At 41.5% G+C, this 23,367-nt stretch overlaps 1 protein-coding gene across 1 annotated transcript in view; it reads right to left on the reverse strand.

The window, feature by feature from the left end:
- Window positions 1–5,343: 5,343 nt before the first annotated feature.
- Window positions 5,344–23,367, reverse strand: part of LOC126480700 (probable maleylacetoacetate isomerase 2) — a 51,758-nt gene continuing 33,734 nt past the window's right edge. The window contains exon 7 of the mRNA XM_050103944.1: window positions 5,344–7,000. Coding sequence (XP_049959901.1) covers window positions 6,874–7,000 — 127 coding nt within the window. The 3' untranslated portion in view covers window positions 5,344–6,873. The remainder of the gene's footprint in view (window positions 7,001–23,367) is intronic.

Consider the following 23,367-nt stretch of genomic DNA (forward strand, 5'->3'; position numbering starts at 1 on the left):
GAATACACTAAGCAGATTCAGAAGGATGTAGGGTGCAGTAGTTACTTGGAGTTGAAGAAGCTTGCACAGGATAGAGTAGCATGGAGAGTTGCAGCAAACCAGTCTCTGGACTGAAGACCATCACCACCACTGCTACAACAACTGCATCATCTGCAAAAAGTCTGAGTTTACTATCAATTTTGTTTGCCAGGTCATTAATACACAACATTAACAAGTGTCCCAACACACTTCCTTGGAGAAAACGTGAAGTTACTTTTACATCTGTCAGTGACCCTCTTTATATGAAAACATGCTGCATCCTACCCACCATGAAATCCTCAGTCCAGTCACAAAGTTCACTTGATACCTTATACAATCATACTTCAATAATAAACAGTGATATGATATCAAGTTTGATGATGTTTGGAAGTGAACAAATACTGCATCTGACTGCTTTGATCCATAGCTTTCAGTGTTTCATGCTGAAAAAGTGCAAGGTGGGTTTTGCATGACTGATTTTTTTTTTTTTCTTCGAGCTGCTGGTTGACATTAGGGGGGGGTTTCTGTCAAGGAGATCGGATGGTAGTGACCTGTGATTTTTTCCCTAACTACTGGGCACAGTTTTTTGTGTAAGAGACGTACAACATATCACGGTAAGTATAGGGGATAACTTGAGCACAAATTCTGTATAGAATGATTTAACATGAGCATTTGTCAATGAACAATTGCAGAACATTAGTAACTGTCCCCTCTTGATAAGGATTTCCTCTTTCATGAACAATTTTGGTGATTTGCTGATACACAGAGACTCTCTCCACAAATTCATGCCGGGGTGTTGCGTGGCATTGTGGTTTCCTTCCACTGTGCACGACTAATACAAGTTCGTGTCTGCTACGCCTGGCACTGTCTCAGATTTCTAGATTAAGCTTCATTTCTGGATTTAAGCCTGGTCACTTTTCATAAACATAACATATGCTTTGTTTCTATGTCTAGAATGTTTTTTACCATAGTGACCATAACCCAAACTGACATTTACATACACTAAGTAATACATTCCTAATTACCTTCTTGCATAGTTGCGAGGGGGGCGAGAGAGAGAGAGTGAGTGAGTGAGTGAGTGAGTGTGTGTGTGTGTGTGTGTGTGTGTGTGTGTGTGTGTGTGTGTAAAAGGGGGGGGGGGGTTATGACTGACGCATTCACCCACCATTTATGTGCCTCCTTTTCTCCAAGATATTTAGCAAAATACCATCAAAGACACCACTTCCAGTCATCTATTGGATGGCTCAGATAACGATGGCAGAGGACTCTTCAAGGGGTGGCAAACCAAGTCCATGCATTAGTTGTTTCAATCTTCAGAATAAGTCAAAAACTCATTGCTGGACTATAAAAATCTTCACTATATTCTTACAGATTTTCAGATAAGACATTTGCGATGTATGGACGAACGCTGTTGTGGAGAATGAGTGGCTCATCCTTCAGCAACTGATATTTTTTTTTGTTTTTGCACTTTTACATGCAATTTTTAAATGATGCCACAACAATAAAGTATTGTGACGTATGTTTCTTATGAAACACTGTTCATCACTATGTATGCTTGGTACCAGAATCAAATGTCAGAATTTGGGATATTGATATTTGTGGATTTACTCTATTCTAGAAGTCCCTCTTTTTTTTAATACAGCTATGCCACACAAGTTGCTCACTTCAACAGTTGGAATATATTTTCATTTCTCCTGCTCTTGAATAATCTTTTGCTCTTAAATGACCATTATGAAAATGCGTATGTCAATGAGAAACTGAACAACAGTCTACTGTTAACTCATCGTGAAATTAACCTAAAGCACTACGAGCTTTTGTTACATTTTTTATACATAAAGTACCAATCTTAATGTACAACCTTCTGCTTTCAGCAACCACAATACTAGATACATTTACATATTCCAAATTCAAGTTCATGTTACATGAAAACAGTGCCATGCAGTGGGTGGGGAAAATGCCACTGTTTCTTCAGTTCTTCTGGTACAATGTATGTAGTTTTTACTCTATTGTTGCAACACCCAAGCTTCTATCCATTGCTAAGAAAATGCTGATGCTTCCGTGTGCTATCCCCCTTCATGCTATCACCTCGCTGTTGAGGTACAGTGTCGTGTGTTGATGGACAGAAGGAAGAGGCAGACAACCAGCCGTGTCTAGTAGAGTCCACAGCACAGTCATGGCATATGTCCTTCCAGACACACAAATGGAATGCTGCGAATCTATTTTGGTTTTCCTCTTGTCTTTTAGTTGACAGTTTCAGAACATCTGGCCATAAGTAACACTATATTACATGATGTTAACTAGTGTGACTGCATGGGTGAGATTGGGTGTAATTTTATCTCTGATTGCTTTTTATTTCTTTTATCACATTTTTTACACTTTAATCACATTCGTTTCTACTGGTTTTCATACCGGATGCTGATAATCATCCTCGAGCATCCCTAACTCATAAAATCCCACACCCGTGCTGACAATGATGGCATTGAGTGCCCGTAAGCTCCAAATGTTAGTTCTTCGACACATAGCAAGCCTCTGGGTGGTATAAACAGCATGGGTGGTGTCTTAAACAAAAAATCCAGAGATTGTATTCTGGTCACTATAGCCACTTGCGCAACAGCTATCCACATGTAGAAGAATCTGCCATTGTCAACTTAAAAAACTCTGAGCTACACTATGAATGATTTTTATAATGTAAATTAAAGAAATAAAAGGAAATCCATTTATGTAACATGAAATGATTCAGTATGTAATGTGCTTCATATGATGACAGTCTGATGTATATGTGAAGTAATAAATCCAACATCATTCAGTGAATTTGCGAGTTATTCTGAAGAGTGGATGAAATAATTACTTCTTGTTGGTAAGTGGGAAACAAGAACTGTGAAATAAGTTTGTCTCCCCTCACCCCCTATGAAGTCAATGCTATTATGAGCTTTGATTTTTTTTCAGCTTTTGAGGGGGAACAAAGGAATGCTTGAAAGCAGAATATCCTTATCTCCTAAGTGAACCAGTAAATAAATTAACTCCAATTTAAAAGGATTAAAGTTCAAAATGTTATTGCATGTACATCTTGGGTTGAAAGCTCTGATAGCAGCCACAAGATTATTACACAAGTGCTGTGACTTGTTTGATGCACTGCATTTCAACTGATGGGAAGTTATGTGCTATTATGACAATGATTAAGTAGGATGGATATTTTATGGTAACCGGGCTTGAGAAGCTATAAGGATAATTGACCAATAACTGAAGATTTATTCCAACAGGTCATTAGTATTCTGCAGGGCCATTAACAGAAGTGTTTTGTTATGACAGATAATTAGCACTTGGGATCAGAGTGCAATTCAATACGTAAACCCACGAAGCTGGCGTGTTCCAAGATTTAAAAAAAAAAAAAAAAAAAAAAAGTACTTTAGCCAGGTTGTGTGGCTGTGCATCTTCCTTTGTATCTTATGACACAAGTTGCATGGATCGACAAGCATTCTGTTGCACCAGGCGATGTGACAGAGACATGTTGTATTGCTGTTGTCCCAATGTGAAACAGTTAAGGTGCCACCAAGATTCTTTCTTATGTGGGTAGCTGCATCGACATAATGCCATCATGTACTTTGTTAAGAATATTCTACCCTAGTGTAATTATTATCTGCTCAACAAAATTTTGCACTAATCTCCTAAACTACGTACAACTACTTTTTTTCTGTGCAGAAGCCTGAAAACATACGTATTCAATATTACACTTGACATTATGATGACAAAAGTGGAAAAAATGCATAGCACTATTTATGCAAGATGTTGCATCACCAATAAAATATTAAACGTTACAAAGAAGAATTTGTCTATACTGAAAATGTCAAATGCAAACATATGTGACTTGTTACAAAAACCTAGATTTTACATGTAGACCAATCATTTGCAACTAAGTTCTGATACACTGAAATTCCTAATGACAACTCCCCCACACATTATGACCACATGACTGGAGACTGCCTGGTGGTGTAGAGGGTACATACCTCTGTAAGTAAAGCATATAAGTGCACCAGAGGCAAAAGGGGACTCATTCTATTGATGATAAGGGCCACAAATGGGGGAAATCCACTGTCATAAGCAAATTTGACAAAGGGCAGATTATTATGGCCTGGCAAATGGGAATGAGCATTTGGGAAATGGCAAAGCTGTTCCCTTGCTATTGTTATAAGGACCTATTGAAAGTGGTTGAAGGTCATTGAAACTACGAGTAGGCAACAAGCTATTGGATGCCCATGCCTCATCACAGAACGTGGATGCTGGTGGCTTGTTTGCGTGGTAAAGAGGACAGGCAGTGATCAGTGGCAGATCTGACGACAGAGTACAGTGTTGGTTCAGGCACAAGTGTTTTGGAGCAGTATTATCAATGCATCAAGGAACAAAACTGACAGGAGACAAAACAATTAACTAACCCTTGTGCTTGTAAAATTCCTGTCAGCTCTTCAGAAAATACTACAAGTCTTCTCTTCAAAGACCTAATGCATGGTTACCATTCTAGTAATTCTATAGATTAGAACAATGTTATGTGGAAATAATTTCAACTGAAGATATCTCTGATTCTGACAATATGGTTTCCAGAGTGCTACTACAAAGGGAATATGTTGATGTATGCACTGATCACTATATTTCCTTCTTTATAATGATTTCTCTTATCTCGCTGAGCCAGCATAAGCAGTTCGCCCACAAATGCATTCAGTAGCATTTCAAATGGGAAATCAGAAATCTTATCAGTAATCTCGAATTAATAAATGTGACCAAGATGCAACAGGCTACACAAAGGAATAGTTTACATATTATAACAAGATACGATTTAATTTTACAAAGAATACAAACAGTAGAAAAGAAAAAAAAGGCAATACAAATATTAATCAAATAAAATTTGTGTGTAATAAACAGGTATATATTTACACCAATCATATCTTTAAAACATTTAACAACAAAATATATATGTATATAATATATGTATACGATAAGATTCAGTCCGTCCCCTAAAAATATAATTGGAATGCATCAATTTGTACACAGATAAGCAGTCTTAATAAAATTACTTTACCAATTGAAATTCATTAAAAAATGTACCTATTTTAAATTAATATTTTAAGTACATCTCAAAAAATCAGTTATTATGTTACCTTTAACATCTGTCTGTTTCTGGTCAGTAATGAAAGTACTTTTCAAACGTTTTGTTAATTACACAAGCTATGTTAAGAAAGAGAATAGTATATGGGTAAAGTAATAAAATGCACCCTTGAAACCTCTGAAAGTGTTAACGAAACAAGAAATTATTTCAGTTTATTAATCCACGTGTGTGTGGGGGGGGGGGGGGAGGGGGGGGGGGTGTTATGCTTGCACCTGTCTGTCCATTTTGAAAACATTACCATTCTTTACACAGTTAACATGGTAGAAACAATATCTCAGGCTTACGAGAGACATTAACTGAAACAAAAATATTATGTAAGGATAGATTGCTACTCACCATGTAGTGGAGATGCTGAGATAGGCACACGTTAAATTTTGGCCAAAAGGCCTGCAGTTAGGCCTAGCAGCCAAAGACAATGGTCGAGTGATCGAGTTGTGTTTTAGGAGGTCTTTTGGCGGAATGCTTACTTGTTTATCAATCTTGGTGTTGTGCCTATCACCGTCTCGGCGTCTCCACTACATGGTGACTAGCAATCTATCCTTTTCATAATACTGTCATTATTCCAGCCTGGATTTTCCATTGTTTAACTGAAACAACATTTACACAACGGAAAGTATAACTATCTTTCTGTAAATTTCAACAAGTTCAGCCAAAATTTCCATCTCTATCGTAAACTTCATATTGAAAATGTCTCACAGAAGTATAAACTGACAACTGCACTTAATGACTGTTCTATTATGCAAAGATCTTATTTTCCATGATAAAGGACAGCTACTCATTAATCTTGCAATGGTTTCAATTCATATGTTAGCATTTTCAAGGTTTGTGTTAAGTCGCACATTACGTTACATGAAGCACTGAGACATTGTGCACCAGAACATTCCACAATACTAATAATAATGGGGAATAAATAACAAAAAATATCAGCTTCCAAGTGGGCAAACAAATTTAAAAACAAATGAACATACAATCTCATTGGACAAATTTGTATAAATTAACATTAATGTTAACACAGAAAGGGACAACCATGTAAAGCACAAAGAAATATTCAAGGAAAAAAAAAATCACTGGCTACAAAATTACAAAAGTCAAAATCACTAACAAAATTATAATAGACGTACATGATGTATGTACATATTGTTACATTTTTATATACAACCCATAATTACTTTTTCAGATGGGAGTAGCTACATATGGAACTATTTCAACATCTATTATGTGGCTTGATAGTATATAACATGCAATGTGTGTACTACGGTATTAAAACAGTATTGTACGCTTTACACTGTTGTTAAAAAATTTCTTACAGAAATGTGTCTTACAAATTCACTATGCAGGAAATTCTATCGCAATTTCTGAACACAAATTATCAGTCTTATAAATTGTTTCTGTATTTTACTCATTAGACAAAACTACAAGCTGCACTAAGGCTAAAGAGACATGTAAGTTCATCTACTGTATTGTTTAACATATTTTCTTGGAAGATAGCCTCAAATGATACAAAGAGGCTTTTACAATAGTACTGTTCTAAAAAGCATAGGCTCACATCAAAATAAAATAATATGATGAGTCTAATCCATTAATCTCTCATATCAGATTAGCTTAAAACTGAAATAATGTCTGTAGGTTATACAGGTATGACTGTGTCTTAACTATTTGTGGAAGTTAGTACACTTCTCAATTACATAAACGATTACTTATTTTGTAGCTTCTGGTGGACAGTCTGGTTGGTTGGATGGATGTGCTGCCCTGAAAGCTGGGTGATTCTCAAGCTCACGATCAATACGAAGAATTATTGGGAAGGGGCGAAGATCTACATGAAACCTGAAGAATAAAATAAATGTTTCATTTCTCAACTTATTTATTATGTTACAAGATTACCACATTTATCTTCTCATGTGCTGGAGACAGGACTCAATGAGCACAGCAAATGCTTCACATATTGCACCATCTAGAATGAATTTATAGCCTGTCATGATCTTTTCAAAATTTGTACTCAAAATAATCTCCTTTAAAGTACTCGGAACTTTCTCTCTCTTATTCAAAGTTTGTGCCATCATATGACCACACTTAAGGCAAACAAATATACTACACAGTTCCAGAATTTTTATTTAAAAAATCCCCATTAAAAATCTTAATCCTAACAAGTTATGCAAAAACAACAACAAAAGAGACAGTTTTTAAAGTCTGCAACTGAATGGAAAGTATAAGCATGACTAGAAAATGTGCTTTCCCAAGATATGATTAATCATAATAAGTATGTACCCAGTGTTTTCTGTTACACATCCATAAAACAGGCAATGAAAGCTGAAGCAATATTAGATACTGAGAGCCATGTTTGTGTCCTGGTCCAGCACACAATTTAGCCCACCACCAATGTTTCTCTGTCATGAAGATTTGCTGAAAGAAAAATATGAACATTTGAGAGAGAAATTACAACTACTTGTAAGAACGGTCACCAAAACTCAATTTTGTAGGAAATATTGAAAGTCAAGTAAACACATTAAGCAGGTATTCACCTTTCTTAAATAAATTTGTAAATCCTTTTTATAACACTATCATTCGGAATGACACAAGAAATAAAAATTCTCCAATACTGATGTAGCACATAGTGATACGAAATGTGGAAGCTACAATTTTGTGTCTTCACAAAGGAATGGGCATTTAAAGAACTTAATGGAGACCAAATTAGACAGCTGGGAAAGAACTGCTGAAGTGTGTGTAATTGGAATAGAAGAATGATGATGTGAAAAAAGAAAATCTGCAGACCTCACTACATCTCAAGGAATCATAAATCTTAATTATGAGTAAGATAGGAGAATATTAACATTTACACATGTTAGAGAACCTAGTGTAGGGAAAAATGAAGCCTTTAGTGCTGAGACTTAAATACTATGGAATCCTTTGTGCTACTGTGAACAGAAAAAGTGTGATGTGCGTATTTACAATAGAACATGTACTAGCTGCCTACGCAAGAGTTGATTTGGCTCACAAAATTGTGAATATAGCAAAGTGAGTTAGTGGCATTGTTAATAAACTTACACATTCATCTTTTACCAAACAGATGATAGCTTCATAAGGGTACATGTAGGGGTATGAAAATGCCTGTCTTTGAGTTTCAGAAGGATGTCTTGTCAAAACTTGTTGCGACATTAGGCCTCTGCTATTTTTTCCAGACAGATTAACTTAGCAACTTATATAGGTTATACCATATTTTGCAACTGTAATAAAAGTCTTCATAAGATCAAATGCATTTTGCTTTATTCTAAAACAGCTGTAGTGCTTACTGTAGCACTATGACTTTTCTTACAATTATATTTGGTAAGATCACCACCAACAGTTCTCATGCTTTCACTTATTACCATAAACAGTATCAAATCTATAAAGAATATCACCATTACTCACTATTTCCTTATTTCTTATATCACTCTTCATGTCCCTCTGCACATATGTGATATGCTGTGTGCTAAAATCTATCACATATGTGTAAACAACATGAAGAATGACATAAGAAATAAAAAAAAATTATAAGTAATGATGATAATTTAATACTGTCTATAGAAGTAAGTGAAAGCATGATAATGTTCATGATCCTAGCAAAGAAAAATGTAAGAAAAGCCATTATGTTACAGTAATCAATGAAGATGGTTTAGAAAAGCAAAACACATTTGACCTTAATAAGACTTTTATTAGTCACAGGAGTTGGTATAACCTATATAGTTTGTAATACTGTGATTGTGGAAAAAAGAGGCCGTAAAACAAAGATGACAACATGTAGATTAACTTCGAACCTTCACAGCACCAACTAACTGCTATTCATTACAAATTATCATGCTGGGTCCACAAGCATGTGAGTTTGGGTGTCTGTGTGGTTGCATGTGTGCATCTGTATACTCTACTAGAGAAAGAGCAAGAGCTCAAAAGCTAGTATGAACGTTTTTCTGTTGCCTGTTTCTATGTGTCACACATTAATCAGATATAGGTAATTGGTTGCCTTTATTTTGCATACAAATTGTCACTTGTCATTTCACCAGGTCACAGGCTATCTTCTCAAATGAAATCAATGAAATTTTGTTTTTGTTGTGGTGCTGCACACACAAATATTATAAATTATCACCAATGAAAATGAAAATTCACTGAACATTTGTAAAAGCTTTATAAGGGGTCTGCTCCTCGATTTATAACAGTGAAGAATAGGCAGCTGAATTCAAATGTGGCCATACTTCTCTGAATGCAAGAATACCACAATGCCGTGCCACAAAAGTGCATGAACGGACCAGAGGCACTAACAACCAGCCCAAGTTAGCTGCGTCAGATATCCGTCGGTGTGCATACCGGCCGGTAGGCAACTTTTAGCACTCACAGGTGCAGTTTTCAAATTAAAAAATAATAAAAACAAACAAACAAACAGAGAGAGAGAGAGAGAGAGAGAGAGAGAGAGAGAGAGAGAGTACATGCAGTGTGAACTGAGCAACCATACAGTAGAGAGACGTTTTTCCAAAGTCTGTAACTTCAATCCGTGGGCCATGTGGGTTGAGTTTAATGCTAGCTCCCCACAAACTCGTACGGAAGTTTGTTTGGTGCTCTCCGTTTGTTTCCGCCTTTCCATTGTTGCACCTGCAAAATACCTGAAAAAGGTTTTTTTCATTCTAGACAGGCATCTACTGTTCCCATGTGCTCATGTGGTCAGATGACGCGCTCATCACAGGGAGTGTACACCCTCCGAAATTGGTGTTCAAGTGGAACTGTTATGCAGACACAGTTATTGTGATCACCAGTTAATAGACACTGCGATCCAATTTCATTTTTGTCACTTGTACATTTACTCATTTGGCAGAATAAATACATTTTTGACAAGTGTACTTATCAGCTCCTTTTGCCACACTCTCACCATGGCCTACACCCTGAACAAAGTGCATTGGTGTGACAGGAAAGTCTGCTCACTGCACGACTGACATATAAGTGGTGATACCTACATGTTCCCACTTCACTGATGACCATGATGTGATCACTAGGCTAAACATGTGACTATGAACTTTCATCAGTGCGAGTGATATGGAACCGCGAGTGAGCTAACACTTACATTGTTGCGTACAAAGAGTGAAGCAGGAATGTGTGAGTACTGCAGCTTGCATGTCAGTCGGGCAGTGAGTAGACTTTACTGTCACACCCGCACACACTTTGTTCAGGATGTAGGATACTGTGATTGTGTGGCAATGGGAACTGATAAGTACACTTGCCGAAAATGTATCTATGCTGCCAAATGTACGAGTGGGAAAAATGAAATCAGATCACAATGTCGATTAACCTCAAACACCGATCTTGGGAGGGTGTACACTCCACAGTGACAAGCGTGTCATCTGATTGCATGAGCACAAGAGAACTGTGGACGCCTGTCCAGAACGAAACAAATATTTTTCTCGGGACACCACATATTTTGCAGATGTGACAAAACAAAAGCGGAAACGAATGGAGAGCGCCAAACAAACTTCTGTATGCATCTGTGGCGAGCTTGCACTAAGCTCGACACAAGCGGTCCGTAGACTGAAGTTGCAGACTCTCAAAAAATGTCTCTGCACTGTACAGTGGCTCGGTTTGCGCTGCACTTGCTTTTTTTGCTGACCCGCACCCGTGCGCACCCCAAGTTGACCGAATTTTGCCAAGTGGCAGGCATGCACATCGACGGATATCTGACGCAGCTAACTTGGGCCGGCTGTGAGTGGCTCTGGTCCATTCACTCATTTTTGAAGCACGGTTGCCACAAGTGATTTACAGGTATAGCAGAAGAAACAGAATAACACATTTTACATGAAACATTAAATCTGAGAAACTGTGGGCATGGCGTGTACAATTTTTGTTAAGCACTGATAACAACAAATGCAAAAATGAGTTTCTCAGCAGTGATTGGACAGTTTCAAAAAGAATCCAACTGATTTTGTATGCCTATTTGTTACTGTGGATGAGACTTGGGACCACCACTTCACGTCAGATACAAAACAGTAACAACAGTGTTTAAAGGCTATATGGCTATGCTTCAACAAAGAGCCAAAGTTTATGGTCAGTATTTTCTAGGATGCAATAGTGATTCTTCTCATTGATTACATTACAATCTTGATTTCTATAGAAAATGAAAATCCTCTTTATCCAGGGCAATACATCTGCACGCAAAAGTTATTTGATCATTAGTATGTAATTCAAGCTTGAATTACCGAAACATCCAACATATCCACCATTCTTTGAACTCTCAGAATGTCATTGGTTTCATCATATACAGAAATTTATTGCAGGAAAATATTTTGAGCTCAATGAATGGGCTACAGCAGCTGTGGATGAGTATTTTGTAGACTTTTCACAACTTTAATTATGGAATGGAATCCATTCACTAGCAAAATATGAGACAACAGGGTTGAACTGATACGGAAATTTGTCAAAAAAATTCACGATTTGTAACCCAAAACACTTATTCATTGTTTTCCTCTGCATTTATGTAACGATTTCAGTATGAATGAACAACAGACTTGGTAAATCATGTCAATTGACTCACTCCTGAATAATAACCTAATCATTCTGAGGCCGCAACAAGAATACAGTTGGGGTAGTGGTCACTGGGGTGGGGGAGAGGGGGGCAGCACGAGGGCAGGTCATTAACTACGATATCTATAAAGTATGGAGAGCATATTAAATGACCTACGACAGAGAATGAACTTGGTGTGATCCTGAAATGTCATTTCACCCACATTTCTAAGGCATAAATCAACTGATGAACTGAGATTCTCAGTGACTCATACATGGAGGTTAGTGTTACTAGAGGCTTTACTTCCTGAAATATCCATTTTTCCTGAGATATTTATACTAAAGCATCATGGGAATGCCCCTGAGAAGTTTCGTAGGGAATGCAGAGAATCTGATGAAAAGCTGAAGCTTTGAATCAGTTCGTTGCCCTATTTTGGATATAAAACTAGATTGTGCATTGCCTACAAAAGGTAGGGAACTAGATCTGAGCCACTATGTGGTACACAGTTTTAACTTATTGTACGTAATTAGGTCACAATGTATTAATATGATAAAGTGTTGAATACAGTTCAGTTTTAGCTCTTCGAAGCTTTCTCCCCTTTATTAGGTTCGCCATCCGCGGAGGTACTGCTGATTTACCATTACAATTCATTGAACTCATGTCTGGGAATACCTGCTCAATAGAGGAGGGATATTTTCAAATTACCATTCTTTATATTTTATACCAATAAAAAGATTTAATACTAGTAAAGTTATAATAAATGAGTGAGGAGTAATAGGCAAAAATAACCATCTTGGCTTTTTTGTTCCTTTACAGAATGTTATTTCCTATCAATGAGAACACTGAAATCGTAGGTAAACCTAATGCAAATGAGGTTTAGCAGATGATCTAGGAATTCTTTGTAACAGTGTGTCCTGCTTCACCACTTCATTATATTGTTAACTTTGAGACTGATGCAGTGACAGAAATTCAGAATGGAATACAAACAACTATCTGAGTAAACACAACCATTCACTGTGCAAAGGAAGTTTTCAGCAGCTGATCAATCAAAATTTGAAGAGATTTTTGCAATGCTTTCATGTTCCTTGATGCAGAGTTAGTCTGGCACTAATCAGGAAGCATGTAACTTGAGTAAAACACGGATTTAACGAGCATTATATCTCTTATTCCATACATACAAAAGTTTTTGCAACCAAACTAAAAAGTATTGTGAACAGTTCCACAGTACGCTATTTCTCGGAAAATGACAATACAGCCATGCTCTAATAGGCTGATCAGTGAGTTTCAGAGCTTCAAGCAATTAGAGACAGAATTAATAAAATGTAGTAAAAATATTGGGAAGTCATTGTACGTGCCGATTTCAATAATAATTTCATCTCAAAAATACTAACAGAGGCACATACGAGTGACTAGTGCCCAGCTTTGAGGTGTTCCCTACAGTAATACTCCCAACAAGAGGAGGGGAACACAATGCAAACATGACTGCTAAATCATTTCTAAATTCAACTGTCCCACAGCATATTTTTTTTTTTTTTTTTTACCTTAGATACATTGTGCTCTGTGGAGGGTAGTCATGACCTCAGAGTTCTAGGTGTTCACAACATCACATGGGATTGTGGGAGTAGCTAAGTGTGACAATCTATTCGAACTGTTTCCAAGTGCTTCACTGAAAATCACACACGTAAAAAGTACAGATATATCGAAAAATCTGCTGTTGTTGGACACAGCCTAATGATTGCTAAACACAGACTAATGAATAAGTACAAAAACTTGTTTGAGGCTGTGAACTCGGCGGACACTTAATACCGAGAGTCTGCATAGGAGTATGTCCCGTATTAGCATTGTGTAATTGCTTCAAATGAAATTTCGTTTTTGGTGCCAACGTACTCTATGGTCGCAGTGGGCACCACTACACCAGTTAAATCTGTGTAATCCCATTATTTGGGCAGCCAGTTGCTTTCCTGACAATGACAGTGGTGAATACTGTTGAAAGCTCAACTTGCCTCGAAAATTAATGTGAGAAGTGGACTGAGAACATTTGATACAACAAATCTGTCATGGAAGACCTCACAGTTTTTCCCACAAATATTTGCTGTAATAATCACTTTGCAGATGAAAGTCTGTGCCAGTCCCCTGAAGGTATATTTGTAAATGTCCACAATAATAATTAATCTGTAGTTAAAATGTAAAAGACAGTGAGACAGTGTCAGCATTAAAATTTTCATATACTTGTGTTATAGACTATCAATAAAAATAATTATTTTCAGATCACTATTTTTACATATTTGCGCACAAGTGGCATTGGATTGGCTTGATGTGCAGCGTACAGGAAGGGGCTGATGCACTGCTGACACCAACAAGAGCTAAAGATGGCAACAGGCCCTTTCCCCTGGGTTTCTGCAACTTTTACAAATGCAGCGTGTTTTTACCATACAGCAACTGGCTTCCGTTCGAGTCATTCTTATTTTGTTTACAGCAACAACAAATCACTTATGCAATTACTGATAGCTGCCACAAAGCTATTATGAGGCTGTTATAGATCATTCAATCCCTAGGACTGCTATTTACGAAGGTAATCCCAAAAGTAAGGTCTCCTATTTTTTTATAAGCACAGAACTCTGTTTGTGTGGCAGTTGGTCACATTGTCATGAAGAGTGCTTCACGCGCTGTGTGTAAACATGCGCACGCCGTGCTGAGGCACTCAGTCTTTGCTTGCCAGACATTGAGACTGGAGCTCCCATTGGATGTTAATGCCAAGTGTGAATTGCGCGCAGTTATTCGGTTTTTGAATGCAAAGGGCACTGCGCCAATTGAAATCCATCACCAATTGACGGAAGTGTATGGTGAGTTGTGCATGGACGTCAAAAATGTTCGTAAGTGGTGTAGAGAGTTTGCAGCTGATCGGACTGAAATTCACGATGAACAAAGGAGTGGGAGACCATCAATTTCCGAGAAGATAGTGTTGAAGGTTGAGCAAAGCATGCATGAAGATTGGTGGATCACTCTGGATGAACTCTGCACATTGGTTCCTGAGGTTTCACGAAGCACGGCTCACAGAATTTTAACGGAAACATTGAACTACTGGAAGGTGTGCACAAGATGGGTGCCACGCATGCTGTCTAAGGATCACATGCACCAATGAGTTAATGCTTCCCGCATATTTCTTCACCGCCTTGTAAGCAAATAGGACAACTTTCTGGACTCAATTGTCGCAGGTGACGAAACCTGGGCACATACCACTTTACACCTGAGACCAAGCAACAACCACGCCAGTGGCGGCATCCTTCTTCACCACAGCCGTGGGAATTCAAACAAACGCAGTCTGCCGGTAAAATCATGCCGTTTTTTGGGATCAGAAAGGGGTATTGTTGGTCGACTTTATGCCCACTGGGACCACAATTAACGCTGACAGGTACTGTGAGACTCTGAAGAAACTCAAACTGGCACTTCAGAACCAGAGAAGAGGAATGTTGAGCAAGGGTGTACACATTCTCCATGACAACGCTCACCCACACATCACTTGGCAAACCGTTTCTCTCCTGCAACAGTTTCAGTGGAACATAATCATCCACCCACCCTATAGTCCTGACTTGCCACCCAGTGACTTATCACCTGTTCCCTAAGTTAAAAGAACATTTGCCCAGAAAGCGATTCAGATCCGACGACGAGGTGAAAGAAGAGGCTCATAACTTTCTGAACAGCATGGCAGCGAGCTGGTATGACATGGGCATACAAAAACTGCCACAGCGTCTACAAAAATGCATCATCAGAAATGGTGGTTATGTCGAAAAATAGCTAAATGTTCAAGCTGTAAACTGATGTAAACCATTGTAGAAATAAACAGGCCTATGTACTTATTAAAAAAAGGAGACCTTACTTTTGGGATTACCCTCGTATGTATCACAAACGACACAAATGGGAAAAATGCTGGCTGAGTAGTCCATCTTTCATAGGCCCAAAGAGCTGGAAACCTGAGAGTGCTGAATCAGGACTGTAGGATGGAAGTAGTAACACAGTTCAGCCAAATGTGGCAACGAGTTACACAGTACCAAAACTGTTGTTGGGCCTGGCGTTACTGTGCTGCAAGTGAGAGGTTGTCTTTTTCTCTTGCCAGATTCTGAAAATTTGAGCTTTCAGACTGGTCTGCGTCAGGTTCTTGACTCCAACTCGTGTTTGTAACATCACATCACATCTCATCTCTGGTGATGATGGTGTTCGGAAAATTTTCATCTTCAGCTTCATAGTGGAGCAATTTCCGTTCAGGGATGTTTTGGTATCCGCAGGACCCAACCCACACAAAATTTGTGATAACCAAGGTTACATAACATCTTGTCTTAAGTATTACAGCTGACATTCAGCTGTGCACACACTTCCTTGGACATAATTCATTGAACATCATGGGCAATTTGATCAAGGCACTGTTCATTATGAGGGGAGGCGTGATCAGGGCATGGCTTGTCATGCACATTCTTTTCACCACTACTGGAATGCTGCACCCATCACCTCACATCACTCACATCGACTGTATAATATCCAAACGTCTTTGACAAGTATTGGTGAATTTCAACTGGTCCAAGTTACTCATCTGTGAAGAATTCAATGATATACCTCTGTTTTAGACACACTTTGATGTCAGCTGTCATTTTGGATCACTCCCTTGCAGCTTCTGTGTGTTGCAGGCAACAAAATCAACATAATATTAGTGGGGAGATTAACAAATTTGTACTACACTAACATAATTTGGCTCAGATTCTAAACATCAACATAAAAAAAAATACACACATCAAAAAAAGTTTTGCATCACCCCGGTTCCGAGGACTCCTGAAGATAGACGTTGACTGTGGGTACTGTATCACAGACACAGTCCCTTTGACTATTCAGAGGTGTCATTTAACCCGCCCAAAGATGTAAAAAACCATGCATGAGCAGTGCCCTGCATGAGCAGTGCCTATTAGACACAGGGGGTCTGACAGCCAATCAGTTCCAGTCATGCCACCAGGAAGGAGGTACACGGCTCGTGTTGTCTGTAGTTCAACCATGCCTAGAGGGTCAATACCGCGGATAGATCGCATCCTCACATTTACTTTGTGCCAGGAAGGGCTCTTAACAAGGGAACTGTTCAGGCATTTCGGACTGAACCAAAGGGATGTTATTCGGACGTGGAGGAGATACAGAGACTCAGGCTTCCCAAGGGCTACTACTGCAGTGGTTTTGTGGTTTTAGGGTGCACAACTACAGTGGTCATTAGCGCCCAGACTAAATTATGAATGTACTGCAAGGCACAATGTTAAAACAGCAACTAAAAGAACAACACTATAAAAGGCACATTAACAGGCAAGGGATTAAAAGAAAACAGCATAATCAAATGTCCTTATGCAGGTTCGTCAAGTGGATAAAACGAAGAACGCGAGCAGCTGCTCCTGGGTCATCTGCTAAAATTTCATCCAGAGTACATGGCAGGCCAAGATGAATGCGCAGTGTAGTAAAATTCGGACAGGACATTAAAATGTAGTGTACCGTCAGCAATTGCCCACATGGGCAGAACGGTGCCGGCACAGCGGTCAGCAGATGGCAGTGGCTGAACCGGCAGTGTCCAATCCGTAACCGGGCCAAAACAACCTCCTCCCACCGAGAAGGGCATGAAGAGGTCGTCCAAGCTGTGGGGAGAGGTTTCAAGGCCCGAAGCCTGTTTTCAGTAAGTGTAGACCAATCAGCATGCCACAGCGATAAAATGCGCCAACAAATGACCCTGCTAAAATCAGATGAAGGCACACAACAAGAAGCTGTCCGAGGCTGGTGGACCGCAGCCTTGGCCGTGGCATCTGCAGCTTCGTTCCCAGGGATACCGACATGGCCAGGAACCCACATAAAGGTAACCGGACAACTGTCGTCCACCAGCTGCTGAAGAGAGCGTTGGATCCGGTGCACGAAAGGGTGAACTGGATACGGATCACTGAGACTCCGGATGGTGCTCAGGGAATCAGAGCAGATGACATAAGCAGAATGTCAGTGGCAGCGGATGTAAGGAACAGCCTGATAGAGGGCAAATAGCTCAGCTGTGCACACTGAAAAATGGCCATGGAGCCGGTATTTGAAACTGTGTGCCCCGACAATAAAAGAACACCCGACACCGTCATCGGTCTTAGAGTCATCTGTATAAATGAAGATCGTATTAATGAACTTGGAACAAAGTTCGACAAACTGCGAGCAGTATACCGAAGCTGGGGTAACCTCCTTTGGGAGCGAGCTGAGGTCAAGGTGAACGCGAACCTGAGCCTGGAGCCAAGGTGGCGTTTGGCTCTCGCCCACTCTGAAGGTTGCAGGGAGTGGAAAACCAAGTTGCTGAAGGAGGTGACGAAAGCGAACTCCAGGGGGTAGCAGGGCAGATACATACAACCTGTATTGACGGTTGAGAGAGTCGTCAAAAAGGAATGATAAGATGGGTGGTTGGGCAATGATAATAGCTGACAGGCATACCGACAAAGCAGTATATCGCACTGGTAGGTTAGTGGTAATTCACCGGCTTCAGCATGAAGGCTCTCGACGGGACTAGTATAGAATGCTCCGATCGCAAGACGTAACCCCCGATGTTGTATAGAGTTGAGGCGGCGTAAGATGGACGACCGTGCAGAGGAGTATACAAAGCTCCCATAATCCAGCTTTGAGCGGACGATCGACCGATATAGGCGAAGTAGCACGGTTCGATCCGCTCCCCACAACGTACCGCTGAGAACACGGAGGACATTTAGGAAACGGGTACAACTGGCAGCCAAATATGACACATGTGGAGACCAGCTAAGTTTCCTGTCAAATATAAGACCTAAAAATTTTGTTGCCTCCACAAATGGGAGAGCAACGGGACCGAGATGTAAGGACGGTGGGAGAAACTCTTTGTAGCGCCAGAAGTTAATACAGACAGTCTTCTCGGCAGAAAAACTGAAGTCACTGGCAATACTCCAGGAGTAAAGACGTTCAAGACAACACTGAAGACAACGCTCCAGGAAACATGTACGCTGCGCGCTGCAGTAGATGGCAAAATCGTCCACGAAAAGGGAGCCTGATACATTAGCTGGGAGGCAATCAATTATTGGATTGATCGCTATGGCGAAGAGAGCGACGCTCAAACTGAGCCCTGTGGCACCCCATTCTCCTGGCGAAAGGCGTCGGACAGGACAGATCCCACATGTACCTTGAACTTTCGATCCATTAAAAATGCATGAATTAAAAGAGGGAGGAGACCACGAAGGCCCCATATATGCATGGTGCGGAAAATGCCCGCCCTCCAACAGGTGTCGTAAGCCTTCTCCAAATCAAAGAACACAGCCACTGTCTGGCACTTCTGCAAGAAGTTATTCATAATGAAGGTCGACAAGGTAACCAGATGGTCAACAGTAGAGCGGCACCTGCGAAATCCGCATTGTACATTGGTAAGTAGGCATCGCGATTCGAGCAGCCAAACCAAACGAGAGTTAACCATTCATTCCATCACCTTACAGACACAACTGGTAAGGGAAATGGGTCGATAACTGGAAGGCAAGTGTTTGTCCTTTCCCGGCTTAGGAATCGGGACAGAATGTGGGAACATGACCCTCAATCCAGATGCGATTATAAGTACGAAGAAGAAAACCTTTACCCGCAGGAGAAAGGTTCTTCAGCATCTGAATATGAATAGAATCAGGCCCCGGAGCGAAGGACAGTGACCGGGCAAGTGCACTTTTGAGTTCCCGCATGGTGAATGAGGCATTATAACTTTCATGATTCGAGGAGCGGAAGTTAGGTGGCCTTGCTTCTTTTGCCTGTTTTCTGCCGAAGGCATTGGAGACATCCTCAGGGGCCACAAGGACCTCATTCGCAACCGTCAAGCCAAAAACTGGTGAGTGGACCTTAGTGACAGATAGCCGGTGCAGGCTACCCCAGACAACAGAAGGACGAGTAAAACTGTTGAAGGAGCTTGTGAAAGAAGCCCAGCTGGCTTTCTTGCTTTCTTTAATAACACGACTACACTGCGCACGTAATCGTTTATAATTAATACAATTCGCCATCGTAGAGTGGCGTTTAAAGGTGCGTAAAGCACATCGACGAGCATGTATAACGTCTCTACATGCTGCGGTCCACCAGGGGACCGGTATCCAATGTGGAGAAGAAGTAGTATGAGGGATGGAATTTTCAGCAGCAGTGAGAATGACTTCCGTGAGGTGTGCGACCTGACTATTGCAGCTTGCGAAGTTTTGATCCTGAAATGTCGCCCTGGAAGAGAAGAGCCCCCAGTCTGCTTTGGAGATGTTCCAACTAGGTGAGCATGGAGATGGGGTATGATACAGGAGATAGATAACACAAGGGAAGTGGTCGCTCGAATACGTATCAGACAGAGTGTACCACTCAAACCGACGTGCAAGTTGGGTAATACATATAGAGAGGTCTAAATGGGAATAGGTGTGAGTTGTGTCCGAAAGAAAAGCAGGGGCGCCAGTATTGAGGCAAACAAGATTGAGGTGGTTGAAAAGGTCTGCTAACAGGGAGCCTCTCGGGCAGGATGCTGGAGAGCCCCAAAGGTGATGGTGGGCATTGAAGTCTCCAGTCAACAAAAATGGTGCACGTAGCTGAGCAATAATTTCATCATGTCTGCCCTAGTAATGGCAGACGACGATGGAGTGTAAACAGTACAAATGGAAAATATGAAAGTGGGGAGAGTAATTCGGACGGCAACTGCCTGCAGATCGGTGTGCAATGTGATGGGATCGTAGTAGATATCATCCCAGACCAGCAACATAACCCTGCCATGAGCCGGAATACCTGCCACAGGGGGTAGGTCAAAACGCATAGAGGTATAGTGTGCCAAGTCAATACGATCACATGGGCATAGCTTTATTTCCTGGAGAGCTACTACGAGTGGACAGTGCAAGCGTAGCAGCAACTTTAAGTCCTCTCGGTTGTAGCGAATGCCGCGAATATTCCAACAAAGAAGTGCCATCGTGAGAAGAAGAAGAAAAAGAAAAAGGAGAAGCAAGAAGAGGTCACCTCGAAGGCCACTGAGGGCCTGGCTTCAAGCGAGCACTGCCGCCGCTATCAATAGGCGGAGAGTAATGTCCATTTTTTCAATAAGTTCATCGGCCACCATGTTGAGATGGTCGGGATGGGGAGCTTCATCCGCCGGTGAATAGCCAGATGTTCGGCTACCCGCAGTGCAGCCAGGCGAAACGGATGACGGCCTGGGGTGGCAACCGCTGTGTGGCGCAGGAGAAGATACACACCGTGGCGGAGAAGGAGAACTTTTCTTCCTATGAGCCTTCTTGGAAGGTCGTTTAGTTGAAGTACTGGTCGATGGCTGGGAGTTCGGGGTACGTAAGAAGTCTTCACAGGACGGTTCCTTCTTGTAGGCCCGTGCATCTGACTTCTGGGTCTTAGTCTTGGCAGAAGCTGATGAAGGTGCTTGTGTCTTAGGGATGACGGGAGGAAGAGGAGACGTTGACCGGGCGATCTTAGCACTGGCCGAACGGACGGCCGTAGCGCTAAAGGCCAGATCGCATGTTTGCGTTGATACCTCCCTGGTAGGCCAAAGAGAGGCGAGGACGGTACTGTATTTCCCCACTGGGAGCAGCGTGGCCTTCCTACTAGCAAAAAGCTTGCGAGCAGCTGAGGTGGACACTTTCTCTTTGACTTGAATTTCCTGTATACAGTGTTCATCCTTGTAGATGGGACAGTCGCAAGAGGATGCTGCATGGTCACCCTGACAGTTCATGCAACGAGGAGACGGAGGTAGACAGTCACCCTCATGGGCGTCCCTGCCACAAGTGATGCATTTAGCCGCATTAGAACAAGACTGGTGCGTGTGGTTGAAACGCTGACACTGGTAGCAGCGCATAGGTGTCGGGACATAGGTGTGAAGAGAAATAACCTCATAGCCTGTTTTGATGAGCGACGGCAACTGAACACTATCAAAGGTCAAGAAAAGTGTCCTGGTCGGTACAAGGTCATTGTCGACCTTTTTCATGACTCTATGGACAGCCATCATGCTCTGCTCAGCGAGGAAAGACTGAATCTCCTTGTCAGTCAATCCATCGAGTGATCTAGTAAATACCACACCATGCAACGAATTCAAAGTGCGGTGAGCCTCCACCCGGACAGGAAAAGTGTACAGGAGTGTGGCCCGAAGGAGTTTTTGTGCCTGAAAGACACTCTCAGTTTCCAATAACAAGGTACTGTTACGCATCCTGGTACAAGACTTGACAGGTCCGGCTATGGCATCTACGCCCTTCTGAATAATGAAAGGATTGACAGGTGAAAAATCCTTTCTGTCCTTGGATCTAGAAATTACGAGGAACTTTGGGGCAGGCGGCAGGACTTTGGTCACTGGTGGCTGGTCAAGTTTCCATTTTTGGGCAGAAGAAAGAGAAAAAGAAGAGAAAACCATTGCGGATGAATCCCCCATGATTGCCAGCGTCTCCGATGGCGTACTCCTTCCTTGTGGTGACCCTCTCAGAGGGCGCTCCACCTTAGGTGAATGTTTACACCTCAGGTCACATCTCCCGAGAAATGGACGGAGGGACCAATCGGCATGGTCGGAAGGTGTCAGCTCGGGCAATCAGCCCTGCCCGGGCCTGGCCTTTACCAGGGGGTACGCACGGGCCCTTCTTGTCTACCCAGGGATGGGGAATTATGCTTTACCCCATCACCGGCCATGCGTGCGAACGCGTGGGTCGGCCTTCAGGCACACACAGGGAGAAAAGAAGAACAGGAAAAAAAGGGAGAAAAGGACAGACTGACCCAAACGCTGAGGCGGAGACCATACGGTGGACAAGAAAGCAAGGAGAAGAAGGCAAGGGAAAAAGTAAGGAAGACAGTGAGACAGCGAGAAAGACAGAGAAAGGAAACAAACAAAGGAAGGAAGAACCAGAATAAGCGAAAAACCAAAACGACCACAAATGTAAGTCGTTGAACCGTCCGTCTCTGGACGCAGGCGCAGACTACCCCCTTGAGGGGGAAGGACTCCTTTTAGTCGCCTCTTACGACAGGCAGGAATACCTCGGGCTTATTCTTACCCCGGACCCGCAGGGGTGCTACTACTGCAGTGGATGGCCACTACCTACGAATTATGGCTCGGAGGAATCCTGACAGCAATGCCACCATGTTGAATAATGCTTTTCGTGCAGCCACAGGATGTCGCATTACAACTCAAACTGTGCGCAATAGGCTGCATGATGCGCAACTTCATTCCTGATGACCCTTGTGAGGTCCATCTTTGCAACCACAACACCATGCAGTGCAGTACAGATGTGCCCAACAACATGCCGAATGGACCTCTCCAGATTGGCATCACATTCTCTCCACCGACGAGTGTCGCACATGCCTTAAACCAGACAATCGTCAGAGACGTGTTTGGAGGCAACGCGATCAGGCTGAACGCCTTAGACACACTGTCCAGAGAGTGCAGCAAGGTGGAGGTTCCCTGCTGTTTTGGGGTGGCATTATGTGGGGCTGACGTGCGCTGCTGCTGGTCATGAAAGGTGCTGTAACAGCTGTACGATACGTGAATATAGGCATGCATCAATGCAAGAGGACATGCTACTGTGTATTAAGAGGTACCAATGTGTACAGCAATCTGGACCACCACCTCTGAAGGTCTCAATGTATGTTGGTACAATATGCAATGTGTGGTTTTCATGAGCAATGTTTTGGA

Source organism: Schistocerca serialis, chromosome 5 (assembly GCF_023864345.2).
Source record: "Schistocerca serialis cubense isolate TAMUIC-IGC-003099 chromosome 5, iqSchSeri2.2, whole genome shotgun sequence".
Classification (NCBI taxonomy): Eukaryota; Metazoa; Arthropoda; class Insecta; order Orthoptera; family Acrididae; genus Schistocerca; species Schistocerca serialis.